The sequence below is a fragment of the Haplochromis burtoni genome, unplaced genomic scaffold (assembly GCF_018398535.1).
Source record: "Haplochromis burtoni strain Fernald_Lab_line unplaced genomic scaffold, NCSU_Asbu1 Contig_23, whole genome shotgun sequence".
NCBI lineage: Eukaryota > Metazoa > Chordata > Actinopteri > Cichliformes > Cichlidae > Haplochromis > Haplochromis burtoni.
Window position 1 is genome coordinate 3,299,363 of NW_024582384.1, and position 13,990 is coordinate 3,313,352.

The following is a 13,990-nucleotide window of genomic DNA, read 5'->3' on the forward strand; positions in this document are numbered from 1 at the left end:
ATATATATATATATGGCCCATCCCAAGAGAATGGGGAGACAATTATGCACAAACAAAGCTCCCGTAGTGAAATGAGCAAACAAACTGAGAAAAAAGCAAAGCCAGGGAGATGAAGGAAAACATGAGATCAAAACTAAAGCAAAGAAAAAAAAGAGCCAAATCAAATGGAGTCCAAGGCACATAGCGCGACCGTCTGGAACGGCTGCGGCTCTCAAGGTCGCCTTCGTTGTTTGGAACAAAAGTGTGGTGACATGGGGCTAGGTTTTTGTGTGTGAGTGAACTGTATAGGAAGGAGGATCTGACATCCAGTTTCAAAACTTGCATGTGATGGAGAAGGCACACTGAGGTTTCAAGGTTTTTTCCTCTGTTTCCTATAAAAAAAATTTCACCGCATTCTCAACTTGATTTCATTTTACTTTATACTTGTTGCTTTTTGGAAAAAAAAAGTAATGTTTTTCTTTTACAAATAGAATCGTCTTATTCTTTTTCATCAATTGTTTTTGAGAAAACAAAAATATGCTTTTTTTTTTTTCTTTCTCCATTTGCTCAGTTAAAAAGTCTTAGCCGATGAAACAGACGGGCCCCACTTCGAATCCGAACTTCTGCGTGGGGCCGCCAAAATCGTTGAACATGACGTCCACAAATGGCACCTGTTCCACCTTTGGTGTGTTGATCTCAAGTACTGTCTTTTCATAGCCCTTTTTCAGCTGTCAAAGAGAAAAGACACAGTGGGGTTGAAGAATCAGTGTGCGGAAAATATTCTTTTCAAAAAAAGAGAAAGAAACACCACACACACACACACATTTGCTGGACTCCTGCTCACGCAACGACTACAAAGATACTCAAAGCATAACTTTCCAACAGTTTCCATCAAAGGAACCCAGCTTACCTCCCAAAAAACACACACCCACACATACGCACACACTTCCCTGACTTACCGCACAGCCATCAACTAAGGCGCGGATGTAGGGGTTGTTGTCATAAGACATCTCCTCATCGTTGGAGCCCAGGAAGCGGATGGCCTTGTCATAGTTGTCCTGCTCCTGGTCGTGCCATGCCACCGATTGGTAGCAGTTGTATGTCATGTTCTGCCTGGCTGCTGCGCTCAACAGCCGCAAGAAAGTCATCTGGACCACACCGATGGGATTGCCCTCGGCATCCACATAGGAAAGCTGCAAAAAGAAGACATTTCCATGTTTACACCATGCAGTTTCCTCTGTCACCTGGAAGCATTTTTTATGTGTCAACCAGACAAAAAACTTGATGTGCCATTAATATATAATATGACTCAGCATATGACCTAGTAGAGCAGTAAGGCTGGCATTCATCAAAATTAGTAATAAAGACCTAAACCAAACAATGCTAATGTCAGTCCAATACTAAAGACTTTTCATTGTTTAGAAAGTTTTGTTTTTTTAGGCGTTCCCAAATATGTCGTTCTCTCTGTCTGTAAACGTGATAGCTTGAGAACTTTTGAATGAATTCTCATTAACCTTTGTAGCGGTGTAGAGTGGACTAATGTTAACAGACCATTAATATTTGTCTTACATCCAGGTTGTCAAGGTCAGCTTCATGATTGATTGGTTGGAAATTGAGGAAATTAACTTGATTTAACTATGTTTCTTTCAAGTTTGGTGTATATTATCAATATGCAGAAAGGACCAAGCTTTAAAATGTCACATCCGACCTCTGACCTTTCCTTCAAGTTCAATAGAGTGATCTGAAGGTCAATGTGATAATTATAATATATAGAGCAGTAAAACTATGTTTCTTACTGCCATTGTTTGTATTGATAACATCTAGGCATATAGTGATTCAAAATATCACAATACTTTGGATATCTAACCTCTTCTTCAAGTTCAAATAAGGTCAAACTTTCATTAAATCCCTTTTATCTTCAAAACTTTGCTAAAAAATTCTATTGCCTTTGTTTTTATTGCCAACATTTAAGAAATTACACTGTCATATGGGAATTATAAATACTCTATTATAGTTTGCATCTCAATATAATGTCACATTTGACCTCTGACCTCACTTTTACATTTCACATCAGCCTTTCTTTGAAGCTGACTCCAAAATGTGGGATAAATTTAAAAAACAACTGTCAAGTTAGTCATAAGTATACTGCAGTATAACATTATATAATAAGCTCAAGTTATAAAAATATCTCCCCAAAATGCTGACTTTAACTAATTTAATTAAATGTAAATTTTCCTTGTAATTTTGTTACATAAGTACAATGCAAATTTAATGAAATCTGGTTCAATGAAATTCACTTGATTGGTACACATTCAGTTTGTACTGAGCACATTTTCCTTAATGATTAATTATTTGAATAATAAATAAAAAAAATAAAACTTTGACTTGATATATTTCAGATACATTTTACTCAAAATTACTGCCTCGTGTGTTTCGAGAGTGAAGACATCGTTTTTTTAAACTATTTCAGTTATTTACAAATCATGACCTACTCATACATATTGTTTGTGTAATCAAAGTAAGCATCTATCATGCTACCCTTACCTATTTTGTTACTGCACTACAAATTCATTAAAATATGTTTAAAAAGAACAAAGAAACAAAAAATGTAAAATGTGTAAAAAAAAACAAAACAAAAACAGCAACAACATTAAATATGGAACCAATTGAAGAGCCCGTGCAATTAGTTTACTGACAGCGTCCTCTTACAATCAACAGGCTACTTATGTGAGACCTGCGGCACATCTTTATATGAATAACAGACCTGACCTTAATTTAGATGTTAATTTGGCCCCACCAATGTATGAACGTCGCAAACACAAGTGCGAGAAGAACAATGGAGAACTAATCTGTCTCTCCTGTTCTACGCCTTTTGAAGGCTTGTTTTTTTAAATGCTTTTCAGCAGCACTTGACAAGCTGACTGGGCAATACTCCAGGTGTGACAGAACAACATCAATCATAACAGAAGCAGGAACATACACGGAGCATTTCCTCAAAATAGCAATGCCCTTTCCCATTTTGGAGACGATGAAATATCAAACCAAGACAGGGGGTAATTTAGTTTTTAGTGACCTATTCAGCTGAAATCCCATCTTTGGACAGGTGAAGTGCCTTGACATTACCAAGAGCAACCTTACTACCGAATACCATATGTTTAAATCTTTGCAAAAACAGTCCGGAATACAGAGCTGTCGTTTTTACTTTAAGTTCTTAGAGCATCTGTGTTGTGTAGTTTTATAAGAAAAGATCAAAAAGCACATATTCAGCTGCAGTTCAATACACATTTAGTACAATTTTGAGTGTTTATAACAGCATCGCTATCAGGCGTTAAACACACTGTGCTTATTAGTGCTGTAATTCATTGTTGGTTTGGGTCTTTAATGAAATCTGCTGACAACGAATAAAAAATTTAATTACCAGCCTTGTCCTTAAGTAACGTACAAATATGTGTAAATTTTTAGAAGAGGAGGATAAGTGCAGAATATTTCCAAGGCCTTATGCCCGGGAGCTGCACTGATGTTCAAGGCTTAATGCGGAACAAATCTACCTTCAAAGTATAAAAAATAAGCATAACTAAAGAGCTCATTTAAATCGTAATTGTGTGATTATGTAAAATATATAAGCGATACGAGCAAATTATGGTAAAATCATGAAAATGTATTCTCGTAATAGGAACTATGTGGCAGTAATGATATGTTAATTGCTTGCTAATTAGCCTATAATTAACCCAGCATCCCTGCTTTTCAGGCTCATGTTACAAAAAGGAAAACAAAAAGTCGCATTAAGCTGATTATAGTAATCCTGACTGACTGACAAGACAGCAGATTTTGGAAACAGTTGTATTTCATTTTAATGTCCGTAAATGACTATTTGCATACCAACCAGCAGGAATCCATTAGATCCACATGGTCACTTTGTCTTTCAGACAAACAGGACTTACTGAAGACTCATGCACATGCGGATCCCTTCCATGCAGCCAGAGCAGCAAACTGTCTGTGTGTCTGTTCGTCTATTACCACTCATTCTTCCACGTAAGCGAAAGTCCATGCACACACACATGCATATAAAGAGCCCAGAGTGCCGACACTTTGACTTGACGCAATCTCCAGCTAATAATGAGGATAAATGATCTAATTTGATTTTTTAATTATGAATATATTTTAAAAAATTAAGACTGTTTCTCTGTAATTTATGTCTGTGAGTGTCGGCACTGTGGCTCAAACTGTGGCTGAGCAGGTCCGTGCTTTTCTCATTTACCCCACCACTCGTCATCCCCTCCCTCCCGCCCTGACCCGTACAGCGTGTGGATCCAGCCTGGCATCATCATAGGCACATTACCTCTTTATCATCACAGTCGCAAGTCAACAGTGACTGAGTACCCAGAGGGCCCCTGGGTTGTGACTGAGTGCCTGACCCATTTGACTCAGAGGTACTCTCCAGCGTTTAAGGGAGAGAATGGGACTGTGAGTGCAAGCTGAGAGAGAATGACACTTGTGTTTTGCCATTTGTGGAGGACAGATGCCCTGCTGAGGCAAGAGCTTGTCGAGATCACAAAAAAACAATAACAAATGTGTAAGCGATGCATTCAGTCTGAGACGTTTTGTCCACACTAATAAATCAACTATCGGTGGATGAACTAATAGAGCCGTGGGATTGTCAAGGCACACAGTCACTCTTTAAAGATGCTCTCTTAATGTAGCAGAGGTATGACAAGAATTTTTACGCACATTGTTTTCCTTTTTTTTTTAGACTAAATATGTTTCTTCACCAGATTCCATTTCTTGCTTTGAATGGTCCACAAACCTCTCCTCCATTTCCGTGTAAGAGCATCCGACTATGTCGTTGGACTGAAGGTGAGTGCAGCTCATGCTGAATCATGCAACTCAATAACGAAACAACCAGCAAGCGAGGAGCCAGTCGATACATACTTCACAGAACCAGAACCATGCAGAGCCTCAGGCACACGGAGTCCAGACCTGAGCCAGGACTCCGGGACCGTGGGCAGCAACACTTACCAGGGAACCTCTCTTGTAGTGACTATACCATGTGCCTGGCGAGTCTTTGGGCCATTTTGCCATTTTGCTCTGTAAAATATAAGAGGCATTCAGGGAAGGGAAAGGGACTTGAGAAAGTCGGGGTCTGGCTTACCAGTTTACCACGTTTGAATTCACTGAACCAGGAACCGGGATTCTCCTTTAGCCAGGAAGTGAGCCTAGCCTGGGGGCATGGATCGACAAAGAGGAAGAGGATGGAGGAGGAGGAGGAAAAACAGCAGTGTTAAAAGAAAAGGAAACAAGATCCGACAGAAATCCCACATCCCCTCTCAGCTTTGTTCTCTCGCCTTCTGTTTGTCCTCTGAGGAGTCTTCCAAAAACCTGAAACAGTTTCGCAGTGAGACCGACCGACTGGACCAGGGAAGAAGATTTTTGTAAGCCATTATGCTATTTTGTACTGTACACACTGGGGCTGGCAGCTAATTGCTGCTGAAAAATTCATGAGTACACAGTGATTAATTAAGAAATGATCGCAGGCAAGGAGCTCTGATAGTGGGGGCCTCCATCCCTGCTGCTCGGTGTCAGCGCCGTGCAGCCATGGTGCACTAACTTTGTTACGCCATTAAAAGCTGTGAACTGGCCAACGGGGGCACAGCTCTAATGGTCTCAGCCATGACAATGATGAATTTCTCTATAATTAGAGAGCAGGGTCTGATACGGGGCTGTCATCAATGGCTTAATGCGTTAATGAATGATGGGCCGGAGATCGCTTATCACTGGGAGATGGCACACATTAGACCCACGCTGCATCCAAGGTGACCTTCACTTTTTTTTGCCACGGTGCACAGAGTGGAGGAGAAAATTCAACCTTGAAGGCAGCACTATCCCTTTGAGGATCTTACAAAGCGTGTGCTCTCGTGACCACTGCGCCCATCTCAAAACGCACATGGGAGTGTTTGGATGTCTGAAAGCAAAAAGACAGACAACGCGGGCTTTTCTTTCTCACAGCCCTGACACGAATGAGAACAGCCCATCACCAGCGCGCTATAAAAAGTCTGCTTCATTATTCCGAGCTTAGGCAAACTCCTGCTCCTCTGAGGCTTGGTGAGTGGGATCATTAAAATGGCTGTAGCGCGCCGCTATTACACAACCCCCGACTCGTCAAAGACAGTGTTCCCAATGTTTCACCACTCCGCTGTGCTACACTCCTTCACGCACTCATGCATAATGAAGCAAAAATCTTCTCACCTGCCAAAGGCTTTTATGGGTGATAAAGTCCTTAATGTCATTCTATCTAAAAATGGTTCTGAAACAACAGAGTGAATGTGAGCGCTTGTCTCGCTGCAGGACTAAAAGGAGACTTTTTGCACGCTAGCAAAATAACTCTCGTGGGATATGCAGGAGGAGTCCTGGTGAATCATCTCCCACATCTTCTTAGAAGCAACACACTGGCTAATCTCGCGGAGGCTAATTATACGGGTAAATACATTTACTGTTGTATATAGTGTTGCTTTGGCATGCTCAGGTTAGTCCCAAATGTGAAGGGTAAAAAATTTAAAAAAGCTTATCGAGAGTGCTCGGCTCACATTACCCTTGCTGTCAATCTTATCACCAAAATAGACGATGAAAATAGCAAAGATTTTGTTTTTTGTTGTTTTTTTAAGGCCCAAACTTTCTGTTTACTGTGTTGTCATCTCATGTTGTGCGATTGCATTGCTTGTATACACACAGCCAGACTTACCCCTCCAGACTTCTTATCTGGGAAGATGCAGCTCTCGCCGCTTGCTGTGAAGTTGCAGTAAACCTTGAAGGAGTCCCGGGAGCAGCCCTGGTTTGGATCAATCCAGTACTCACCTGGACAGATAAAGGAAGGGAGAAGACACACAAAAACACACCCACGCACACACACACGGATGGGAGAGAGAGAGAGCACAGAATATATAATTCAATATCTGTGTTTCATCTAGGTCAAGGTAAGGCCAGACACTGGGTGCGTCGTGCCTCTGTGTTTACATCTTCAGTTCACATTAAACACATTCTAAACTGTGGGTGTTTTTCTTCTAAATTAGCATTGTTAATAAATGCATAACTCATTATTTAATTTCATTATTTGATCCTATTTTTTAAGGTTTTGGCTTCGTTTTAACAGCTGCCAAAGCAGCCAGCGATCAGGAAACTGGAGCAATTAGAGGGAATTGAACCTTGGATGTTGTGGTTATGCGGTATGCACCTCACTCATTAGCACGCCAGACATCCCAGATGGTTTATCAAACATTCATTTTTGAAAAGTAAATCCTGCTGTTTGATAACATCATCACCTAGAGATGGATGATGCACCGAGAAGTGGAAAAGTACTTTGTTTACTAATTAATTAGTAATTAACTAGTCCGTATGTGAGCAATTGCAAGTGTCACGCTCCTGTGACGGATACACTGCAGATATAATACGCCTCTGTATTACAAAACAGAATTAAACAGTGATTTATATTTGGACGTATGTTTGTGACTAACAATTATTTTCATGATAAATAAATATTAGAAAAACACAGGAATGCGATGGCTTGTTTTGTCCAGTCAACACATTCAAATATGAATACAAAAAGGTTTTTAATCTGCAGGCAGATTAAGAAAAAATTACTTAATTTAATGCATTATTATATTATTAATTTATTTTTGGTTTTTGTTTTGTTTTTAGTTGTAAGCATCTTTCGGATTATTCATCATGACCCATTATTAAAGGCTGGGTTTAAGTTATGCAGGGCACATGACTCCCTGTATATGTTACAATATAGAAATAAGGGGTGACAAGTATATCCACCCCTGGAGCCCAGAAGTGCATGTTGGGGTGGTGGAGGGGTTAAAAGAGCATGTAGTGAAACAGGAAATATTGAGTCAGGCTGTATTCTTCTTTTTTTTGTTTGTTTCACCATTAACATTACATACCCGATTTGTGGCCAGTAACACTGACTTTCTACAAACATTTCTAGCTAGCTGTGTTTGATTTTGTTAAAGTTTAAAAGGCGTAAAGAAAGAGAATTAAACAAAGCACCAATTTGGGCTAAATGTAACACGAACCATCAGGGAAATCAGGGTGGCAGAGCTGCAGGTCCTTGCAGGTACGTGCAGGGTTGCCCTGGGTGCCCAGTGGGTGCTTCATCTGCTCAATCTCCAACTTAAGAGAGTTAAGTGAGCCAAAGATTTCCTCCATGCCATCATCATAGTCTTTATAGTTGGCATCCATAGCTGCATCGTCCACCATCTGGCTGGCATCGATGTTCCTACGTGATCGGCCCTTAATAGGAGCCTGGATGGGGAGTGGGTGGATGACATCACCAGGAGGTCCCTTTTATGGAGAGATGACACGAGAGGAGATAAATGTCGGTTACTGTCAACCAAAATTATAATGACTGATTTCGTCATTTTGAATTTTACTGCTCAAAAAGTAGAGCATCTACTTACAGGAGGGCCAGGAGGTCCAGGTGTACCAGTCTCTCCCTTTGGTCCAGTTTGACCCTGAGCAGGACAAAATGAAACCAGCGGTTAATCTTCGTAAATAAGTGTCATGATAAATGCTTGCGTTTTTTTGCAGCTTTTGGTTAATCACTTACCGATGAGCCTTTAGCTCCTTTAGGACCCGGGGGACCCTAAAAACACAGAGACAATCAAGTGATCAGTACTGGCTCAAACATTACATCATGAGTCTATAGTAAGACACACGTGCTAAGCTTACAGGTAATCCAGGGGGGCCAATGGGACCAAGTGGACCCGCAGGACCAGCAATACCCTGAAAGAAAAGAGAAATTGCAAATCCATAAATGTTGTGTGCCAAGAAAAAAAATCTTCTTTATTCCTAAAGCAACAGTATTGACTAGTATGAAAGATATTAACACCAGTGGTACCAATTTGCTCTTGCTAAATAAGGAAGATCAAACAAAAGTCTGTCAATAGCTAGCTAACTAATGGCACAAACTGAGCTGCTGTTCAAAAATGTAGGTGCAGTGTTGTTTACTCACATTGTCTCCTTTGGGACCAGCTGATCCGGAAGGACCAGGAAGGCCTCTGTCACCTTTCTCTCCCTGTTCACCTGGTGGTCCAATTAAACCAATAAGACCTGGATGGCCCTGAGCAAATAGAACAACACAAGCACATGTAATCAAAGCAACATTTAATGAGACACGTTCCAATCAGAGGAGTAAGAATTTGATGGTCAGTGGAAAACAAAAAAATAAAAGGAAAAAACAACTCAGCAATCACTAAATTGGTTCCTGAAGTAGCTCACCTTTTCTCCTTTGACACCAGAGTCTCCTTTCAAACCAGGTAAGCCAGGTGGGCCCTGTGAGAAAATGTAAGTTGTCAGATCCAGTCGCACATTATATGAGGCATGGCAATACAAGTTATTTCTACTCACCATAGGTCCGGGAGGTCCATCTGGGCCTGGGGCACCAGGTAGACCTTGTTCTCCCTGCAAAAACATTTGTAGAGTTTTTTTAACCCCACTTCACAAGAAAACCAGTTCCTTTTAATATTCTGGATTTATTTAGCAAATTAGCGAATCATATATGCTGTTTAAACAAAACCACACTACATAAAGGTATGACAGTGATGAATCGCTGCGAGGCTGAGAAATAAGATACTTACGACAGCACCAGGGATTCCCCTGAGACCTTCAGGACCTGGCTTTCCGGGTGATCCTTGAGGACCAACGGGACCTGTTTTTCCAGGAGGACCTTCTAACCCAGGCTCTCCCTTTCACACAGGAAAATGATTCACACGAAAACATTTGATGTTAGCTCATTTGTTAGGTTGTTTTACTTACACAAAAAAATGTTGCTTTGTTTTTGGATGAATTACCTTGCCTCCCTTCTCTCCTTGTCTTCCCTCAGGTCCTGCAGGTCCAGGAGGCCCCTATTTAAAAAATAAAATAAATTAAATTAAGCAACTTTTTAACATTTTCACAAGGATAGGGGTAAGACAGTGCAGGGCAGCACTTACTCTCTTTCCTGGTGGTCCAGCAGGACCAGATTCTCCAGTTGGTCCAGGTGAACCCTGGTTTAAAAGAAATGATTCAACATTGAAAAGACTATTTACATTTCTCAGTAATGACATGCAGCAGAGTGGAAAAGAAAAAATAACACTCACAGCCTGACCAGCCTCTCCATCATCGCCCTTGTCACCCGGTAAACCGTCTAAGCCCTGTATTGGAATTGAAGAGGGTCTCAGTCATGATGTTTTGCAATAAAAAGTGCATAAAGACTTAAGTTTGGATGGTTTATTCACAGAACAGCTGCCATACGTACAGCTGGACCAGGCTCTCCAGGGGGGCCGGGGTCACCAGGGAAACCACTTGGACCCTGAAAATGAATAAAGTTACATTTTTTGTTTGTTATTTTTTAGACATTTACTTTTAAGTAACTATGATCGTCCTCTGCTTAATGACTTATGTTGCAAAGTGTATTTTAATAAAAAACCTGGAACAGAACTTACTGGGCTGCCTTTTGGACCATCATCTCCTGGGGGTCCCTTAGGGCCTGGAGGTCCAGCAGCACCAGCCGGACCAGCCTCTCCCTTCTCTCCTCGTTCTCCTCTTGAACCCTATAATAATATGCAGCATGTTACCAGTGCAATTACTTGTATAAGCTAGAATTCAGAGTTGCTAGTGTACAACATAAATACAATCTCTTTTTTACATCATGGACATTATAGATAAACTCTTTGTTGTGTTTTTTTAAATAAAAATGAAATGAAATAGACTGAGATAACTCACTGGTGGGCCAACTTCTCCCTGAGGGCCTGGCTCTCCCGTTTCACCGGTATCTCCCTGAAAGAGGTGGGCAACAAGGGGTATTAGTAGGTGAGAGAGAGACATACATTACAAGTAAAGTGATTTGTTGATCTTCTGTGGTTCTAAAAATCCCATAATTTACTGCAGCCCCTCACTGTCCCAGTGTCCTTGTCACCAAAAATGGGAATAGAAAGAGATGGCACAAGAGATTTCAATTCATCAAGTGCAGGCAGACTGGGTGGCAGGAGCAAGGACGGCGCTGACCTCACTGTTCTCCCTGGACCCTGCCCATATATCTTGTCCTCTTCCTTTTGCCTTATTGCCCTGTTGACTCACCTATATGCCAAGCACTATCGTTATTCACTGCCATATGAGACTACTGTCCTCCCTACTGAGGTCTACCACACACGTGTTTAGTGGAAAAATATTAGCCCATGTCATGTTTGGGAAACAAGGATGTCAGTTGATGGCACAGCTCTGCAGAGCCAACGACAAGCTGCACGGTGACTCGTTATGATAAGCATATCCAGATTCCCTCTAGCATGAACAATGGGCCTGTGTTGTGAACATCAACTGATACTCTAAATTAGTGTCTGGCTGTTTTCCAAAATCTGCCTCCATGCTGTCAAGAAATTCCCTCTAAGCAGCTGGTATGGCTGTTTACAAGCCTCACTGATCCGCCTGTATTAGTGGCGTACGCTGCTGTTTTATGCAATGCTGCGCCTCCGAAGCCCTGCAGAGGCCTTGACTCCATTCTTATGATGACCTTCACTAAGGACTGCTGAGAATAGGAAAACCAGGAAAAGGCAGCTGCTCATCACAGACACAGTGAGGGATGTGTTTACCAAAAAAAGGCCAGGACTCTGTCGCTTGGCAGCTCCCTGGGCTGGATAATAAAATGCCAGCTCAGCTGACGCCCGATTAGCCCAAAGACCGCTGTGTTTGCTTGCACAGAAGCAGGACAGGCTATCCTCGGGGAGATTAGAAAGGAGCAAGAGGTGATTCTATTGACCGAACCAGATAAAGCAAATTATACCATCACCCTGGACAGCAAGCGCTGAAAAACAACAAAAAAACTGCACAGCGCTGCATTCCAGCGGCTGCAAAAACTACCAAAGGAGGCCTCGATGATGAAGCAGCAGCAACAAATGAAAGCTGTAGCCGCCTTTAATAATGCATTTATCTTCTTAGAATTGCAGTAAGATCTTTTTGACAATTTATTTATAATCTCTCCACCCCAGCAGCAGGCTACTGACGGGAATGACACCCTGTCCATTCGATTTGGCGTGCATCTGTCACTCTCGAGTAGGAAAAAAACATCCCAAATGGTATCATATAAATAGGCATGTGAAATATTAATAGCTGCAAAAGCCTTTCAAGAGGTATCAGTCTTTGTATAAAACACAACCCAAACAAACTGCTTAGCACAATGAATCTGACTTTTTTAAGTTCGCTTCTCCAAGTTAAAACTTTTTCTCTATGACAGGTGAGTCTGAAAATAAACATACCCAGCACCGCAAATATATCTATAACGGAGGAAAAGTTCGATCGTCAGGAGTCTAAACAGCTGATATGAATGTGTCATATCAGAATTTCAACTCATTAAATATTGATTATGTTATCAGCCTCAAAAGTCCCACTACTGACGGGACTAATCAAACTACATTATACACATGAATGGTTGAGTTTCCGGCTAAAATCATTCCATCCAAAAAAAAAAAAAAGAAAAAGAGTTTTACCTTTTCTCCAACAGCACCAGGGTTTCCAATACCACCAGGAGGTCCCTGAGAACCGTCGGCTCCCGGGGGTCCTGAGGGACCTCTGGGACCAGGGGGACCTGGTGGACCCTGTAGGCAACAAGCAGAGCCACCTCAGTTTAAGAAATGGAATTCATCTTCATGCTCCTTGTAGTGTAAAGGTGCTCAATGATAACACAGTCAGAATGCGCACAAACTAAGCTCTTACCATTTGACCAACGTCTCCAGTTTCACCTTTCTCGCCAGGTGGACCAGGTAAGCCCTGAAAGGTTGAAAAATTATTTAATCAGATCTTTCTAAATAAAACCATGGTTGAAGTTTGCTTAATACTCTAGTTCGCACCTGCAGACCAACTGGGCCTGGAGGTCCGGGGAATCCTCTGGATCCTTCATCTCCTTTCTGGCCAAACATACCCTGCTGACCTCTGGGACCAGGCTCACCATCTGCACCCTGCACAGCAGAAGAGATAATGAGATAATGAGAGTCAGTCTGCTAACACATAGATAAGGCGCTGAATAATGTGAACACATAGCTCAAAATGGACACTTACAGCAGGACCCGGTGCTCCAACAGGTCCTTGAGGGCCAGTAGGACCGGGTGGACCCTGCAGTTGGGGACATGAAAAAGCGTAATTTTGTCTGTCACTCAGTATTTAAAATTCATGTATCAGCCTCAGAATTCTAGAAAGCAAAACAATGAATAAATGATGTGTTTTCTACAGACAAACTTACATGTTCTCCTTTGTCACCCTTACTTCCTTTCTGGCCCGGCTCTCCAATCTCTCCCTGTGAAGAGAGCATCAAAGCGTGAAACAAAAAAATAGCCAGTGGTATGCACATAAAAGGAAAATAAAAGTTTGACAATGAATATTCTTAACAATCTCTAATTTGCCTGAACTGTCCTTCCTTTCAAAAAACATTGTTTTGTACCTTTAGATCTGCCTATAGATATCTCAATTACATCACTCCTTCTCTAAAAAATATAATTCACTTCTGAAGTGGGCTTATCGTGATGGCTGACTCAGTGACAGAACAAGCAGCCAAAACAGAATATATTATGACTCCCATCAGAACCTGTTTAAACCAGAATATACCAACTGAAGAACCTTGTACTTTGTTCCCCCCAAATGCCTGTGTGGGTGTTAAAAATAATGCTAATAACCACCAAAAACCAAAGGCATTTACTTTGGTGTTTGAATCAGAAAAAGCTCTTTCTGTGGTGGCTTTAGTCTCCTAAATAAAGGCCTTGGACTTATCCATTCCCTGTGAGCTGGGCTTATAATGAGAAAGTGTCTGAATGTATGTAAACATTATCTGGCAAGATCGTTTTTTATCTGCATGGCAAATACCCTCTGTATTCTCTTTGTCCGTTTACACCACGGGGAATGTTGTAAGGCCAGTTAAGAACTGAGGCATTCTTCAAAGGATGAGAGATTATCCTCTGAGTATTTCCGCAGCTGATCTTCCTGCAAATGTTTT

General features: G+C 41.4%; 1 protein-coding gene across 1 annotated transcript in view; it reads right to left on the minus strand.

Moving 5' to 3' along the window:
* Positions 1–505: 505 nt before the first annotated feature.
* Positions 506–13,990, minus strand: part of col5a1 (procollagen, type V, alpha 1) — a 73,179-nt gene continuing 59,694 nt past the window's right edge. The window contains exons 44-66 of the mRNA XM_005917364.3: positions 13,244–13,297; positions 13,063–13,116; positions 12,855–12,962; positions 12,721–12,774; positions 12,495–12,602; positions 10,738–10,791; positions 10,458–10,565; positions 10,271–10,324; positions 10,113–10,166; positions 9,966–10,019; positions 9,825–9,878; positions 9,612–9,719; positions 9,382–9,435; positions 9,253–9,306; positions 8,987–9,094; positions 8,704–8,757; positions 8,582–8,617; positions 8,433–8,486; positions 8,049–8,316; positions 6,716–6,828; positions 5,129–5,197; positions 939–1,172; positions 506–707 (exon numbers count right to left, since the gene is read on the minus strand). Of these exons, the coding sequence (XP_005917426.1) occupies positions 561–707; positions 939–1,172; positions 5,129–5,197; positions 6,716–6,828; positions 8,049–8,316; positions 8,433–8,486; positions 8,582–8,617; positions 8,704–8,757; positions 8,987–9,094; positions 9,253–9,306; positions 9,382–9,435; positions 9,612–9,719; positions 9,825–9,878; positions 9,966–10,019; positions 10,113–10,166; positions 10,271–10,324; positions 10,458–10,565; positions 10,738–10,791; positions 12,495–12,602; positions 12,721–12,774; positions 12,855–12,962; positions 13,063–13,116; positions 13,244–13,297 (2,055 nt within the window). The 3' untranslated portion in view covers positions 506–560. The remainder of the gene's footprint in view (positions 708–938; positions 1,173–5,128; positions 5,198–6,715; positions 6,829–8,048; positions 8,317–8,432; positions 8,487–8,581; positions 8,618–8,703; positions 8,758–8,986; positions 9,095–9,252; positions 9,307–9,381; positions 9,436–9,611; positions 9,720–9,824; positions 9,879–9,965; positions 10,020–10,112; positions 10,167–10,270; positions 10,325–10,457; positions 10,566–10,737; positions 10,792–12,494; positions 12,603–12,720; positions 12,775–12,854; positions 12,963–13,062; positions 13,117–13,243; positions 13,298–13,990) is intronic.